Source organism: Jaminaea rosea (assembly GCF_003144245.1).
Source record: "Jaminaea rosea strain MCA 5214 unplaced genomic scaffold BDZ90scaffold_8, whole genome shotgun sequence".
NCBI classification, from domain to species: domain Eukaryota; kingdom Fungi; phylum Basidiomycota; class Exobasidiomycetes; order Microstromatales; genus Jaminaea; species Jaminaea rosea.
This window is the reverse complement of record NW_020289982.1, coordinates 53,819-67,827: the sequence shown is the minus strand read 5'-3', so window position 1 is coordinate 67,827 and position 14,009 is coordinate 53,819. Positions and strand designations below refer to the sequence as shown.

Sequence of the window (14,009 nt, the reverse complement as noted above, 5' to 3'; positions counted from 1 at the left end):
CTGCCGCTCGCCCCTGCCGCTCATTCCCGGCCTCGCCCGCGACCGCCTTCGCTCCCAACGATCCTCACTTCCCTCCGTTCCGGCAGCGATCTCCTTCTCCACTTTTGCTCTCCACGCTGGCGCGAGCACGAGCGAGGGGTCAAGTGAGTCTTGTTTCAATCGCAAAATGGCATCGAGATCCGCCGCCTCGTCACTTCTTCGCTCCCTTCGTCAACCGCAACCGCAACTGAACAACTCACTCCGCAACTTCCACTCAACCGCAAACAGAATGGGCGTCACTGTTGAATCCATCTCGGCCGGAGACGGCAAGAACTTCCCCAAGGCTGGTGACAAGGTGCGTAGCATCCTTCGACCTGAACCCCCTGTCTTCTCCATCTCACTGACAATGCTCATGGCCTCTCCTCACGCACGCGTAGGTCTCCATGCACTACGTCGGCACCCTCGCCTCCAACGGCAGCAAGTTCGACTCGTCCCGCGACCGTGGCTCCCCCTTCCAGACGGCCATTGGCGTCGGCCAGGTCATCCGCGGGTGGGACGAGGGTGTGCCCCAGCTCTCCCTCGGCCAGAAGGCTAAGCTCAACATCACCTACGACTACGCCTACGGTGACCGCGGCTTCCCCCCCGTCATCCCTGCTCGCGCTGACCTTGTCTTCGAGGTCGAGCTGCTCGCCATCAACGGCAAGAGCGCTTAGGCGGGCGAGTTTGACGCTGAATGAGGACTGATGGAGAGATTGTATGCTTAATGAAAGCAAGGACTTCAATAGGAACAACTGAATAGTTAGCTACCCATCCCACTCGTGTCCAAGCTTGGACAGACTCCATCGCCGCCGCCATGTGGCTGCTCTCGCCTTCGATGCCGTGGTCGCTCTTGCCTTCGATGCAAGGCCTCACTCAACTCGACACCAGCGCTTGCACCCTTTGTGGCACTGACGTAAACGCAACCCGATCGATGCTGATTCCAATCACCGCTTGGCCCCTTTGTCCCTGATGGGAAAGGAGTACCGTGCTCTCTTGAAGACGTCTTGTTCCCGTTCTCTGCTGCCAGAGAAGCCTTGCTCCTTCTCTTCTCACACGCACGCGTGCTTCGCCCTTTCGCAGGCTTGAGCTTCGTCTACGGCACATTTTCAATCCAAATGTGCCAAGGAGAGCATCTACTGCGTGTCTCGAATGGAAGGTCCTGCGGAGCTCGATCAAGAACAGGTCAGGCCCGGCTTCTTGGCTTAGTGAGCTCCAGCTCTAGATTCACTTCGGTCGACCGACGGGACCGTACTCCGATGAGGCGAGGATCTGTAGGTGTGAGCGAGCCCTGCTCTGTTCTTCTTTGTTCACCAGATGCCCAGTCGTGCCGTTGGCTGGTGAGAAGCGGAGGGGCTTGAGCGTCGAGTGCAATTTGGAACGCAATGCGCTTCCACTCAAACAATCACCGTGTCATCCGGCCCGGGCTTGGTTTTTGGCATCAACGTACGTTCACCACCATCACGTCACACCTCGGGCGAGCGCGGCATTCATTACCTATACCTATTCATTCTGTCGCAATCAATGTCATCTCTTCGCACGTTGGTGCGTTAATGGCCTTTGACCCACCAATCGACGAGGGGACGATTGACTGATGTCGCTGACCGTGCCGGTGCCGGTGCCGGGGCTGACCGTCGCTGCCGTGCAACACTACCGAGCCGATGTCAATCTCGATAGATCGAGCCTCGATGTCCTCGCCTACCCCTTCTCGCTGTACTGACCGATTGATTAGGTGGCGAGTGAAAGAGCGAAGAGACACTCTCGTGATGCTCATTGAAGGTGATTTGCGAGTGTGTCTTCGCTCTACATTTGGTGTCGAGCGGTCGTAGGCGTCGCCGCCTTCCCGTCGTGCGTATGCGTGTGTCCCCGCCTGCAAGAGAAAGATCATCGAGATTGGCGCCCAGCTTCGCTTCTGGTGTTCTACGGTTGCCGTCCTCTGCCGCCCAGAGGCACATCGTTCTTTTCTCGTCCTTCTATCGTTTCGTCTCGTCCCCGCTGCTTCGCCTGCGTCTCCTTTCCTTCCCGTCTCTCTCCGCCGCCTACGGCCTGTGGGGGCATTTGTTTGTTCGCGGGGCGCGAGATGCGGCGGGCCAAAGACAGTAGCTGGGCGCAGCTGGGCGTCCCGCTCACATGCTCTGTGGCCTCGCTTCGAGGCGTGAAAAAGTTCAAGCCCAACGTCCACGTCCATTTGGCCCTGGGACTGGTGCACCCAACACCGCGTCAGCGAGGCAATTGAGCAGAGACAGGGGCCCGTTGGTTCGTTCGTTGGACTCGACGCTCGATTCAGTTCGCGCCAACTCAGCCCGGATGTTCTTTCGTCGAAGCACCATGGCGAGCACCGAGCACCGAGCATCGGTCGTCGACACCGAGCACAGCACCAGGAACTAAGTGGCATGATGCAACGTCGGGCGCTCAAGCCGCTCTCATCGCTCGGCACTCTCGTTGCCGTCGCCTCATCGATGCCGCCGCCGCTGCCGCCGCCCACCTAGGCTGAGACAGGAGCACGATGACACAGAGGAGGCATGCCGAGAGCACCCTGTCCCGCCCCTCGTTGCTCAGCCCACTCTCACTCACACTCACTCGCTCACTCGCTCACACGCTCTCTTTTGCTCATCAACCCCCTTCCTTCATCAACCCTCCTTTCCTTCCTTCCCTCCCTTTCATTCCAATCACACCCCTCCCCCCTCTCCGTCCTCCTCATTGACCCCCTCGCGCTACCAACACCGACTCGATATCACGAGCTTCATTAGTAGCGCACTCGACTCTCACTCCCTACCCACTCGATCTCCGTCTTCATCACCGTCTTTACTCTCCTCCTCCTCGGCACCACCACCACCAGCCGTGCACGGCAGCAAGTCATCCGCCAATCTACACCCGGCACCGCGGACCGCCAACGACTCTTCACCGAAGCCGCAAACACGACAGCCGCACACGCATCGCACCAGCACCGTTCATCGCGACTCGACAGTCTTTACCACACAACGCCACCTTCAACACACCGTACTCTGCTTTCAAGATGCGCTCGTACTCTACCCTACTCAGCCTAATCGTGGCTGCCCTCCTGTCCCTCACTCTCGTCGCCGCTGACCAGCATGGCCCTCGTCGACTCGACCACCACCACGACCGCCGCCTCCTCAAAGAGGTGGGAGGATTCGTCCACGAGGCAAGCACTCGCGCCCAGTCTGGCCTCTCAAGTGCCCTCCAGAAGCTCGGCCTCCCTCAAATTGGCCCTGAGCCCAACACCATGACGCCTGTTCTCGCTCCTCAGGCCTTCGACCTCCCCACCGTTGTTCAGCGCGGCACCACGGCCTTCCAGCAGATGATCCTCAACGTCAACTACCGCATCGCCGCCCTCGGCCCTCAACCCGTGGCCAAGACAAAGGTCGGCACCTTCCACGGCGTCAATTCGCCTGCCATCTTCAACCAGCAGTGGTGGCTCGGCGTGCCCTTCGCTAAGCCTCCCGTTGGCAACCTGCGATTCAGGAAGGCCCAGACCCTCGACCCCACCACGGCTGACTTCAACGCCACGGCGATTCGGTGAGCACGCGCATGCTAGAAACGCAACGCTCCCCTCTTACCCTCGCGCTCACTGTCTCCTCCCTCCCCCTCACCGCCCGCACAGCCCCACCTGCTGGCAGCCCAACGGCTACCTTCTCAGCTTCAACGGTGACGATGGACAACGTAGCGAGGACTGCCTCTACATGAATATCTATGCTCCTCATGGCTCCGAGAACCGCAGGAACAAGCTGCCTGTCCTCCTCTGGTACTTTGGTGGTGGTGAGATCGGCGGTGCTGCTTCGTCATACAACTCGACGGCCATCGAGCTCCTCTCCATCCTGGCCGGTCAGCCCATGATCATCGTCACACCGCAGTACCGTCTCAACGCCATGGGCTTCATGGCTGGCAAGCCCTACGCCGACGCTGCCAAGGCGGGCAAGGTCGACCTCAACCCTGGTCTCACCGACGTCACCAAGGCTCTCGATTGGGTCTCTGAGCACATCTCTGCCTTCGGTGGCGACCCGAAGAAGATCACCATTGCTGGCCAGTCATCGGGCGCCTTCAATGTCGGTGCTCAGCTCCTCAAGGACGGCAAGCCTGGCTCTCCTCCCCCCAAGTACCGTGCCGCCATCATGCTCTCCGGTACCATGGGCAGCGAGCCGGCCTTCAAGCCCGACGGCCCGATCACTACCAAGACCTTCAACCGCATCTCCTCTGCTGTCGGCTGTGGCAACGACATCGAGTGCTTGCGCAAGGCTAGCCCCATGGCTCTGGCCGAGGCTACCTTCCCCAACCTCCGTGACGGTAAGCGCCCAGACGATGCCACGCTCCAGGGCCCCGACTACTACCCTGGCGTCTTCTACTACCAGCCCGTTCAAGACGGCGTCTACCACCGTGACGGCGCTGGCGCCCAGGTCCGTCGTGGCGAGTTCCCCGATGTCCCCATCCTCACCGGCAACGTCAAGGACGAGGGCACCATCTTTGTCGACCAGCACACCTCGGCTGCTGACTGGCAGTCCTGGATCGCCAAGGTCGCCTTTGAGAACCAGAAGACCACGCCTGCATCCCAGCAGAGCCTCCTCAACAAGATCTCCGCCGCCTACTCGCCCAATGTCTTCGACGGCGCTCCCTACTGGCCCGCCCGTTCTTCCAACGAGTCGCGCTTTGGCGCCGGCTCCCAATTCGAGCGCTCGGCCTCTATCAGCGGTGATCAGGGCTGGCACGCCCCTCGTCGTATCCTGCTCGAGTCGATCAACAAGTACAAGTCGTCCAAGGCCTTCGTCTACCTCTTTAACCAGACTGACTCGCCTCCCGATGTCAATGGCTGGACGGGCATCCCGCACGGCTTCGACCCGGCCTACTGGTTCGGTGCTTACGCCTTTAGCCCTAACTTTGCCTACCCGCAACAGCCCGCCACGTCTCGCGACACTTCGTTGAGCATGATCAACTTTGTCAACAAGATGGACCCGAACCACCGGGGCATGAAGTACTGGCCCGCGTACGACCAGCAGACGAAGAAGGTCTTCCGCTTCCAAGGGTTCAACAACCAGATCATCACCGATGACTTTAGGCCAGAGATGAAGGTCTTCATGGACCCGGCGGCGCTCAAGCTGACGTGGAAGTAGGCGACGAGCCCTAGCACGTCGTTACGCTTTCGCCCCCGCTCCGGCTCTCCCCAGGATCACCAGCCTCTGTGCCATCTCATGTACCAATAGCTACACCACGCCCACGTCTCGACTTGATACAGCCACGCGATCCCACCTCACCACGAACAGTCACCCCACCCCTTGAAAAAGGCAAGGCCTTCATAGTGCGTGCCTGACCCCAACTCCCCGCTCCCTTTGCTCCTCGTCTTTCCTTCTTCTTTCTTGATAGTCACATACCTTGTTCATCTCATTCTCGCTCCTCAATGTTGACGCTGAGAACAATCAAATCGCTCTTTGGAAGTTTCAACCATGTGAGCCGTGAGAGACTGAGATGAATGAGCGACTCGTAGACGAGAGAGGGCGGGAAGGAGGGAGGCGCGAGACTTGGCGGGCAGTGCAGCGTGCAGCCGACGTCCCGATCCGCCAAGATGCACGAGGTGTGGTTTGCCCTGACTGTTGGTCCGTGTCCTGAGTGCGTTTCTCGCTTTCCTCTGCTTCCTCACCCTCGATCATCATCAACGACACGAACAAGCATGTTCCTACCCTCATCAAAGAGGGCGTGGCTGTCTCCGCTACTGACATTGCGTCTAGTAGCTTCGACGGCAAGTGCCTTCAAGGTGGCCATCAGCGATGCGGACGAGCTGAGGCAGACCTGTAGTGGGATGTGGGCCGGCAAGGATACGAGCATCGATTGTGCGTTGCGCAGCAGAAGAAGAGGATGAGATGGCGGTACTCGATCTGACCGAGAAGCTGTCTCTGATGCGCCTACAGTGACCTTCAAGCCCAATTCGACGGGGAGCGTGGCTACAATGTACGTCCCTCTCCTGACTCTCCCCACCTCTTCCCTCACCTCTCACTCACTCTCCGACTCGCCTTCCTCCCCTTGCGGCTCCACACAGCTTCTACGAATGGCAGGACTTCCCTCTGCTTGGCACTCCAACCTCCCAGCGGGACGTATTCGGCGAGCCGGTCCTCACTTATATCTGCACGCCTACTGCGGTGAACCAGAAGATCTGCAAGGAGGAGGATGTAGGGAACTTCATCTTGAGTGATGCGGCGAGGGCGAAGACTGTTCGGAGGGAGAGGGTTGATCTGAAGGGGGACGAGAAGGTGTTGGTGAGTGTCAAGAGATAGATGGGAGAGGCAGGCAGAGAGGAGAGGATGCTGACAGACCCTGCGGTTCGCCTTTGCCCGCTTTCGCAGAACTACGTTGTCAACCAGACTGGATATTACTGCGTCGGTGCGAGTGAGATGCGGGGCCCTTTCACTTCGAGCAGATGTGAGAGATGCTGATCGGAACCCTTTGGTCTACCCTGCCTTCGCTTCGCAGCCGCCGTTCCCCTCACCGCGGACTCGCAGCATGCAAAGTTTGACGCTCTCATCACCTTTCACAACATGTTCAAGGGGGAACTGCCTGGTGGGGAGTATCCGAAGCTAGGCGTGAGTGCCAACGAGCGAGAACAGATGATGAGCACGTGAGGGTGGTGTTAACTGACCATCTTGGAGGCACACCCCGCAGTTCTACTTCGGCCTCACCTGCACATACATCCTCCTGGGAGCGGCCTGGGCTTACCTCTGCGTCAAACACAAGGACGAGTGCGTGCTCGCGCCAAGTAGTAAGATTCAAACTTCACCCTCTGACCCATAGACCTCTTTACGTCTCGCACAGACTTCTCACGATCCAACACTTCATCTCCGGCCTCTTCCTCATCCTCGTCATAGAGCAACTGATAACCTACGCATACTATCGCTACCTCAACACGCACAGCATCGACTTCTTCCACCTCTCTTCGGTGTCAGGCAACGCCTCTGAGACATGGTCCGCGCGAGCCCTACTAGTCATCGAGTCAATCATCGACTCGGCACGGAATAGTGCGAGTTTCTTCCTGCTTCTCATCGTAAGCATGGGATACGGCCTCGTCCGTCCCCGCTTGGACCCCAAGGTGATGCTCCGCGCCAAGCTACTCACCGCCGTCCACCTAGTGTGCGGCTGCCTCTACTCAGTGGGCATAGTCCTCCTCAGTATAGAAGCCGGAGGCACCTGGGTCTTCCTCTTCATCTTCCCGCTCGCCTTCACCTTGACCTCCCTAATGATGTGGTCCCTCAACAGCCTCAATGCTACAATCTCCCACCTGACCGCGCGAAAGCAGACTTTCAAGCTGGCCTACTTCAAGCGCCTCTACCGCATCCTCGTGGGAGCAGTTGTGGTCACGGGAGCATTCTTCGTCGTCTCCTCGGTAGCCTTCTCCCAATCGGGCGCAGAATCCTTCCCATCCCAAACGTGGCGATACAGGTGGTTCCTTCTGGATGGTTGGACTTCCCTCCTCTACTTGGCAGTATTTGGGCTCATTGCCTGGACTTGGAGACCGACGGGGATGAATCTGAGGTTGAGCATGAGCGACGAGATTGCTACGGGGGAGATGGAGGGGGATGCGGAGGATATTGAGATGGGAGGGGAATATGCGGGTCCGGGCATGCCGGGCGAGGATAGCGATGATGAGGATGATGAGGAGGCGGCAAAGAGGAAGCGAAAGTCGGCGGCCGCTGCGAGTAACGCGAGTGGAGCTCAACCTTCTTCGTCGTCTGGCTCGGGCTCGGCCTCGGGCGGTATGGGCCCTCCGCCTGCCTATGAGCCCAGACAGAGCGCGAGCGCGAGCGCGAATGACGATGTGGTGTTTGCGTTGGGCGATGAGGATGAAGAGGGAGAGGATGAGGCGGGTGCGTTGCGCAAGCAGGGAGGGGGAAGGAAGAGCAACGCGAGTGAGGAGACGATCAGGGAGAGGTGAGGTGCGGATGGCGCTCGAGGGATTGAGTGGGGAATAGACGAGAGGGAAAAGCAGGATGTCCATATGCTAATATCAGGTTTGTCTCGAACGCAAACATACTTTGGAGGGTATTTTGCGATTGGGAGGATTGCAAGGAAGGTTGGGGAGACTACTGCGCCTTGCGTGCTCCTCGCACTCCCACGCCACGACAGCTGAGGATGAGATCGTGGCGCAGGGGCATCTCCTCTTCCTCCTCGTCACCTTCGCTGCTCTCCTCATCCTCGTCGTCTTCGTCGTCGTCATCATCATCATCCTCATCCTCTCCATCATCAGATCGACCTCCCACCTTCCCAGCCTTGCCTAGTCTCCCTTTCCTCGGCGCCCGTCCCTCCACCCTCCTAACCAAGAATCGCAGTCCCCAAACAGCCTCAACATCCCTCATAGTCTGCACGGCAGCGGCGCTCAACCCTCCACCATCGTCTTGAGTCCCATCCCCTCCAATCCTGACGCGAGCCACATCCTCTGGACTGGATGCCATCAATGCCAGAACGTGTGGCTGCAGTCCTCGTGGGATGCACCCTCCTCCTGCTGCTGCGAGGGAGCAGAGGAGGGAGGAGACGCACGAGGTGGCTACATCCTCTGGTACGGCTCCTGGTGTGGAGTGGGACTCGGCGTAGTGGAAGGAGGAGGTGGTGGATTGGGTCAGGAGGGAGAGGGAGAAGCCTGGTGACCTGGTGGCGTAGCAACGAAGAGAGCATGGTCAGCTCGCATTTTTTCGAGCCTGTATGCTGTTCTTTCACGCCATCGCGTGCACTCACTTGCCCGCATCATCCCCTCTGTAGACATCGGCGAAGATGTAGAGATCCGGCACGTAGCGATTGAGGGTTTTTCTCGCCCTCTCTACAAGCCTATTGGCCATAGCAGGCGATACGCGCGAAGCGCTCGCGATGCCTCTGATCCTCTTTACCTTTCCCGGCTCCGTCCAATCAATCGTCTTGACCATTCCACCCCCTCCACCACCCGCCGCTCCTACGCCTGCCGAGGAAACATTGGGTAGCAAGGGACAGCGAAAGAAGACTTCGCCTCCTCCGAGGGGGAAATGACCACGTTTAGCGATGCGTAGCTCAAGTGGTGAGGCGAGTGAAGTGGCTGGAGGGAGGAACTCTGCCAAGACAGGCAAAAGAACGGTTCGCAATGCATCTGCGCCCATATCACCCTTTTCGCCGCCACCCGTCGTGACCCCCTTCAAGGTCAAGCTGAGCTCCTTCTTACAGAAGGGGGCGAGTAGGGCCACCCACTCGAGGAAATACCCCACCCCTCTACTAGTCCCACAGTCGTGTGTTACGCTCCCACCCGAGAGAGTACCGGGAAGGAACTTGACTGCCGTACCTGTGTAGCTAATTTCGACCTTGCTTCCATTGGTCACCTTTTCGATCAAGCGGAGGAAAGAGGCTTCAAAGTCCCGCAGACCAGGGGAGGTGCTATTTGGCCTGATGGAGGTGATGAGAATGGGCTTGCGTGAGAGGAGCGAGAGTGTGAGGCGCAGGCGGAAGTTCGTGTGGCCTGTGAAATGGACTGGTTGGGTTGATGAGGAGGAAGAAGAGGGCGTGGCCATCTTGGATAGGTAGGTGATGGTGATGGTGAGAGCGGCGGAAGGGAGAAGGCATGAAATTCAAAATCTCACCTCGGGACTCGCTCTCAGTCCGCCTTCAGCAGATGCGTCGCCCGTTCCGAGGCGGCGAGGCGGCGAGGCGGCGATCCTTCTCCACTCGATGCCGAGTCTCGAGTCGTACGAGCTTCGCAGTTTTCTTCCCCTCCTCCCCTCTCGTCAACATCGGATCCAACATGACAGACATATCCTCTCAGCTCCACGCTGGCTACGCGCACGAGCTCACACGCGAGCTCCAGCAGCCCAGTCTGCTCAAATCACATTTCATGTACGTGAATTCCTGCAACCGCAACCCAACCTGTCCCTCAAAGTACGATGCTCACTCTTCGTCCTCTCCCCTTCCTGACACAGGTACCCGCTCTTCATTACAGATATCCCGAATAGCGCGGTAGACCTCCCCAGCATGCCAGGTCAAAAACGTTGGTCCGTCGATCGTCTTGCCGGCTTCCTCGGCCCCCTCGTCCAAAAAGGTCTGCGCTCCGTCATCCTCTTCGGTATCCCCGAAGTCAATCGCTCAGGAAAAGACGGTCGAGGCTCAATCGCGGACGATCCGCAGGGACCAGTGATCCAAGCCATCAAACTGCTGCGTAAGGAGTTCCCTACCTTGTACGTGGCATGCGATGTATGCCTCTGCGAGTACACCGATCATGGGCACTGCGGCGTTCTTCACCCAGACGGGCTGATCAACAACGAACCCTCCGTTGCGAGACTGGCGGAAGTGGCAGTCAACTACGCAAGAGCAGGAGCGCACTGCGTCGCCCCGAGTGATATGATGGATGGGAGGATAAAGGCTATCAAGCTCGGTTTGATCGAGGCCGGGTTGGCGGGAAAGACGACGCTGATGAGCTATAGTGCCAAGTTTGCCAGCGCACTCTACGGCCCATTTAGGGATGCAGTGGACTCTGCCCCTTCCTTTGGAGATCGACGTTGTTATCAGCTTCCGCCTGGTGCTAGAGGGCTGGCACGCCGGGCTATCACGAGGGACTTGGCTGAGGGAGCGGATATGATCATGGTCAAACCAACGATGCCCTACCTCGACATTCTCAGTGAGGCGAGGGATTTGGCTGGGGACGTCCCATTGGCTTGCTATCAGGTTTCGGGGGAATTTGCAATGATACATGCAGGGGCGAAAGCTGGGGTGTACGAGCTGAGAAGGATGGCAGAGGAGAGCTGTATGAGTGCTAGAAGGGCGGGGGCGACGCTCATTTTGAGCTACTTTACGCCAGAGTTCTTGGAATGGTTGCCAGCATAGCTACGCTCAGCATAGGGATCAAATGTTTGAGTATATAATGCATTGGAATCGTATCGTTACCCACCAATGGCCTTCTACTCCTGCATCACCTCATCCCCCTCATCGTACTGCTCGCCCTCCTCCCCACCCTCATCACCAACAGCAGCAGCCCCCATCCACCAATTGATCAATCCCAACCCCTGCCCCGCAATGCTCGCCGTAATCCTGTAGGGGGGCTTACGCTTAGCCCTCGCAGCCTCCATAGCCTCCATTGTGACGCCGCCACCGATAGCCCCCGACCCACCACCGCTCGTACCGGCCTTGTCCCCAGCTTTTTCCCCCTCTTTCAGTGCACCGGCGGGGAGGGGTGGCTCGCCCTCTTCGAAGATGTCGTCTTCGACTACGAAGCGGATGGCCTCGTGTTGATCCAGGTAGAAGCGCTCCGTGTCCGGTGCGGTGATTGGGTCGGTGATGTATGAGGGGTGAGAGGGGTCGAAGAGCCAGAAGTGGGCGCGCTCCTTGTGGTCGCTGTAGGGGCGGCGTGGCGCAGTGGATAGGGGCGAAGGAAGGACTAGTCAGATGGAAGTTCTCGAGGTGGAGAAGCGCGAGGTGGGTTAATTGTGACTTACAAGGCGTGTGGTGAGGGGAGGAGGTGCAAGGGGATGTGGATGTCGTCGAAGAAGCCCATGGAGACTGTTGGGGATGTAGTAGCAGCGAAGCGAGTCAGTGCCAATTCTCTCCCTCCCAGCACCACCACTACACCATGATGACGAAGCCTCGCCCACTCACCTCTGATGCCCCCCTCATCAGAACTCATAACCTTGCCCACCAGCACCTCACCCACAAAGGGCCGGAAAACGGCCAATCTAAATCGGCACTTATGCCACAATCCTCCATCTCCCCATTTCACCCTCCCCTCACTTGCCTCCAGCACATCAAAAAGGCAGATACAGAGCCCGACATCAGGTATGACCCGATTGGCATACTTGGCATTCAAGGCCTGGCTGAGCGAGGAGAGGGAGGTAGGCGCAATTTGCGCTGAGGAGGAGGCGGAGCTGCTAGGGTCGACTCGGGTGAAGGAGGAGGAGGGGATGAAGATCGTATCACTTAGTGTGGAGAGGATGAACATCGTGGCGCCGAAGGTGGCGGTAGGGCGGGCGAAGAAGGGCTTGTGAAGCCCGGGGCCTGCCGTATGGTTGGACACAAGGCGAGCGAGGAGGCAACAACGACGGCAAGAAGCAAAGTCAAAATTGCCCATCGACTCGAGGCGTCGGAACTGGATTGGATTGTCTCGTCGACTCGATTGGCGGCGGACTGCCGGGAGAGGCGACGACCACGCGTTGCCGTTCTCATCTTCTCCACTCGCCCACCTGATTTCACTTCTTCCTTTCTCTCTCTCCTCATTACAAACCACGATCATCAACATGGCCGCCACGCAACGTCTCAGCTGCTCCATGCGCAATGTCGCTTCTCGCTCCCCCTCATCAGCTCGGCTGTTCAGCACCACCCGTCCCACCCGTGTAGTGCATAGCATCACCTCCTCTTCCTCCTTCTCTTCTCTCCTCTCCTCCCAGACCACGAAGCCAGCCATCATAGACTTCACGGCCACCTGGTGTCCCCCTTGCAAGGTCATTGGCCCCGTCTTTGCCAAGCTGTCAGACCAAGCCGTGTTCAAGGACACAGTCGACTTTTACAAGGTGGACGTGGATGAGGTGCCCGAAGTGGCGCAACAGTGCGGCGTGAGGGCGATGCCCACTTTTGTGGTCTTTGAGGGAGGGGAGAAGAAGGGGGAAATGGTAGGGGCTGATCCTGGAGGGCTGCAGGTGAGTGACAAAAAGGGGCCGAGCCAGCGAGCGAGGGAGACGATGGCGACGGCGGCGGTGCTGACTCTTCCTTACCTTCGCCCTTTCGCGGCGATCGCAGAGACTGGTGGAGAAGCACGCAAAGAAGCAGTAGAGGGATCACAGACTCAAATCAAATCCATTCATCCATGATATATGCAGATTGAACCCCTCATATCTGACTCCACTACTTGACCTCCTTCCCCTGCCACGCCTTCTGAGCACCACCCAATTGTTCCCCATACGCATCGTACCACTTCTTGACCAATTCCTTACCCATCCCAGCCGTAATGACATCCTGATCCTTCTCCCACCCTTCGGCTACCTGGTTCATAAAGTCCTCCTGGGTAAGGGCGTTGGATTTCGAGGGATTGTTGTCGTCCGGGTCCTCGCGATCGCGATGGAGGGCCGTGTGCACTGAAGGGGGGATGATCTCTACGACTCGGATTGGAGTGGACTTCAGTTGGGTGCGTTGCGATTCGGTGTAGAAGTGCATGAAGGCTGCGAGAGAGAGAGGGAGAGGGCGAATAGAGTTGTACAGGGAGGAGAACGAGAGTGAGGTGGTTAGCTGAGGGAGATGGCAGAAGCTGAACCGCAGCCACGACGGCAGCCCGGTCGTGACTCACCCTTCGTCCCATTGTACGCGGGGTTGAGTACACTAAAGGGCACAAAGCCCAGTACACTCGTCACATTCATAATGACTGCATGCTTCTTGCTCGCAAAGTGGTTGAGGAAAGCGTCCGCCAGGTGGATAGGGCCCCTCACATTCTGACAGGCGCGATGCGGTGCGATTGGAGAGAAAGGGAGAGAGAGAGAGCGGGTCGGGTCAGCTTCGTCCCCCTTCCTCAAGACAAGCTGTACGAAAGCCAATGTGATGCACCACAGCCACACCACTTACTATATCAATCTCCTGATCCAGCTGGTCCAACTTCAACTCTGTAACCTCCAACGGCCTCTGCACCCCGGCATTATTGATCAAACAGTCCACCTCCGGATGTTCCTTGACCACCTTCTCCACGAATCCCTTCAACTCGGAAGTCTTGCCCGTATCGACCACATAGTAAGGCACATCCCCTCCGAGAGACTTGGAAGCCTCTTGCAAGTTGGATTCCGTCCTTCCGGCCAAGATGACTTTTTTGTTCTTGGTCTGGACGAGGTAACGAGCCATTGACAGGCCGAGACCCCCGCCCGAGCCGGTGATGAGGGCGCATTGGAAGTCGAGGACGTGAGATGGCATCATGAGGATACGTTGGGAGTGTAGGCTGGGTTGGTTTGGTGGAGAAAGAAGAAGGGAGAGCTCCAGCGTCTTATGAGCGTGGTGGTAGGAGCAGAAGCGTGGCCAAG

General features: G+C 58.3%; 8 protein-coding genes across 8 annotated transcripts; 5 read left to right on the top strand and 3 right to left on the bottom strand.

Annotated features, from left to right (window-relative positions):
- Nucleotides 1-268: 268 nt before the first annotated feature.
- Nucleotides 269-692, top strand: BDZ90DRAFT_246359 (FK506 binding protein; the record flags this gene model as incomplete). Its single annotated transcript, XM_025507555.1, has 2 exons — nt 269-334; nt 417-692. The coding sequence occupies 2 exons, from the start codon at nt 269-271 to the stop codon at nt 690-692; spliced, it is 342 nt and encodes a 113-aa protein (XP_025361599.1).
- A 2,000-nt stretch (nt 693-2,692) lies between these two features.
- BDZ90DRAFT_232565 (alpha/beta-hydrolase) lies at nt 2,693-5,437 on the top strand. The gene is made up of 2 exons (XM_025506302.1): nt 2,693-3,552; nt 3,638-5,437. Exons 1-2 carry the CDS (start codon nt 3,032-3,034, stop codon nt 5,136-5,138), a joined length of 2,022 nt encoding a protein of 673 aa, XP_025361598.1. The 5' UTR covers nt 2,693-3,031; the 3' UTR covers nt 5,139-5,437.
- A 255-nt stretch (nt 5,438-5,692) lies between these two features.
- BDZ90DRAFT_260665 (hypothetical protein) lies at nt 5,693-7,945 on the top strand (the record flags this gene model as incomplete). The annotated part of the gene is made up of 7 exons (XM_025508279.1): nt 5,693-5,852; nt 5,931-5,970; nt 6,059-6,275; nt 6,363-6,405; nt 6,490-6,599; nt 6,679-6,755; nt 6,829-7,945. The coding sequence occupies 7 exons, from the start codon at nt 5,693-5,695 to the stop codon at nt 7,943-7,945; spliced, it is 1,764 nt and encodes a 587-aa protein (XP_025361597.1).
- Nucleotides 7,946-8,294: 349 nt separating this feature from the next.
- BDZ90DRAFT_211777 (18S rRNA biogenesis protein) lies at nt 8,295-9,527 on the bottom strand (the record flags this gene model as incomplete). The annotated part of the gene is made up of 3 exons (XM_025504121.1): nt 8,295-8,655; nt 8,743-8,918; nt 8,958-9,527. Coding segments are annotated over 3 exons (1,107 nt in total), but the record flags the coding sequence as incomplete, so codon positions are not given.
- Nucleotides 9,528-9,814: 287 nt separating this feature from the next.
- Nucleotides 9,815-10,861, top strand: BDZ90DRAFT_232563 (putative porphobilinogen synthase). Its single transcript, XM_025506301.1, has one exon. The coding sequence runs from the start codon at nt 9,997-9,999 to the stop codon at nt 10,843-10,845; it is 849 nt and encodes a 282-aa protein (XP_025361595.1). The 5' UTR covers nt 9,815-9,996; the 3' UTR covers nt 10,846-10,861.
- Nucleotides 10,862-10,919: 58 nt separating this feature from the next.
- Nucleotides 10,920-12,068, bottom strand: BDZ90DRAFT_252890 (hypothetical protein; the record flags this gene model as incomplete). The annotated part of the gene is made up of 3 exons (XM_025507774.1): nt 11,614-12,068; nt 11,454-11,517; nt 10,920-11,352 (listed from the first exon to the last, which is right to left on the bottom strand). Exons 1-3 carry the CDS (start codon nt 11,951-11,953, stop codon nt 10,920-10,922), a joined length of 837 nt encoding a protein of 278 aa, XP_025361594.1. The 5' UTR covers nt 11,954-12,068.
- A 180-nt stretch (nt 12,069-12,248) lies between these two features.
- On the top strand, nt 12,249-12,780 carry BDZ90DRAFT_279920 (thioredoxin-domain-containing protein; the record flags this gene model as incomplete). Its single annotated transcript, XM_025509225.1, has 2 exons — nt 12,249-12,647; nt 12,748-12,780. The coding sequence occupies 2 exons, from the start codon at nt 12,249-12,251 to the stop codon at nt 12,778-12,780; spliced, it is 432 nt and encodes a 143-aa protein (XP_025361593.1).
- An 11-nt stretch (nt 12,781-12,791) lies between these two features.
- On the bottom strand, nt 12,792-13,937 carry BDZ90DRAFT_232561 (NAD(P)-binding protein). The gene is made up of 3 exons (XM_025506300.1): nt 13,564-13,937; nt 13,292-13,433; nt 12,792-13,166 (listed from the first exon to the last, which is right to left on the bottom strand). The coding sequence occupies exons 1-3, from the start codon at nt 13,900-13,902 to the stop codon at nt 12,853-12,855; spliced, it is 795 nt and encodes a 264-aa protein (XP_025361592.1). The 5' UTR covers nt 13,903-13,937; the 3' UTR covers nt 12,792-12,852.
- Between the last annotated feature and the right edge of the window lie 72 nt (nt 13,938-14,009).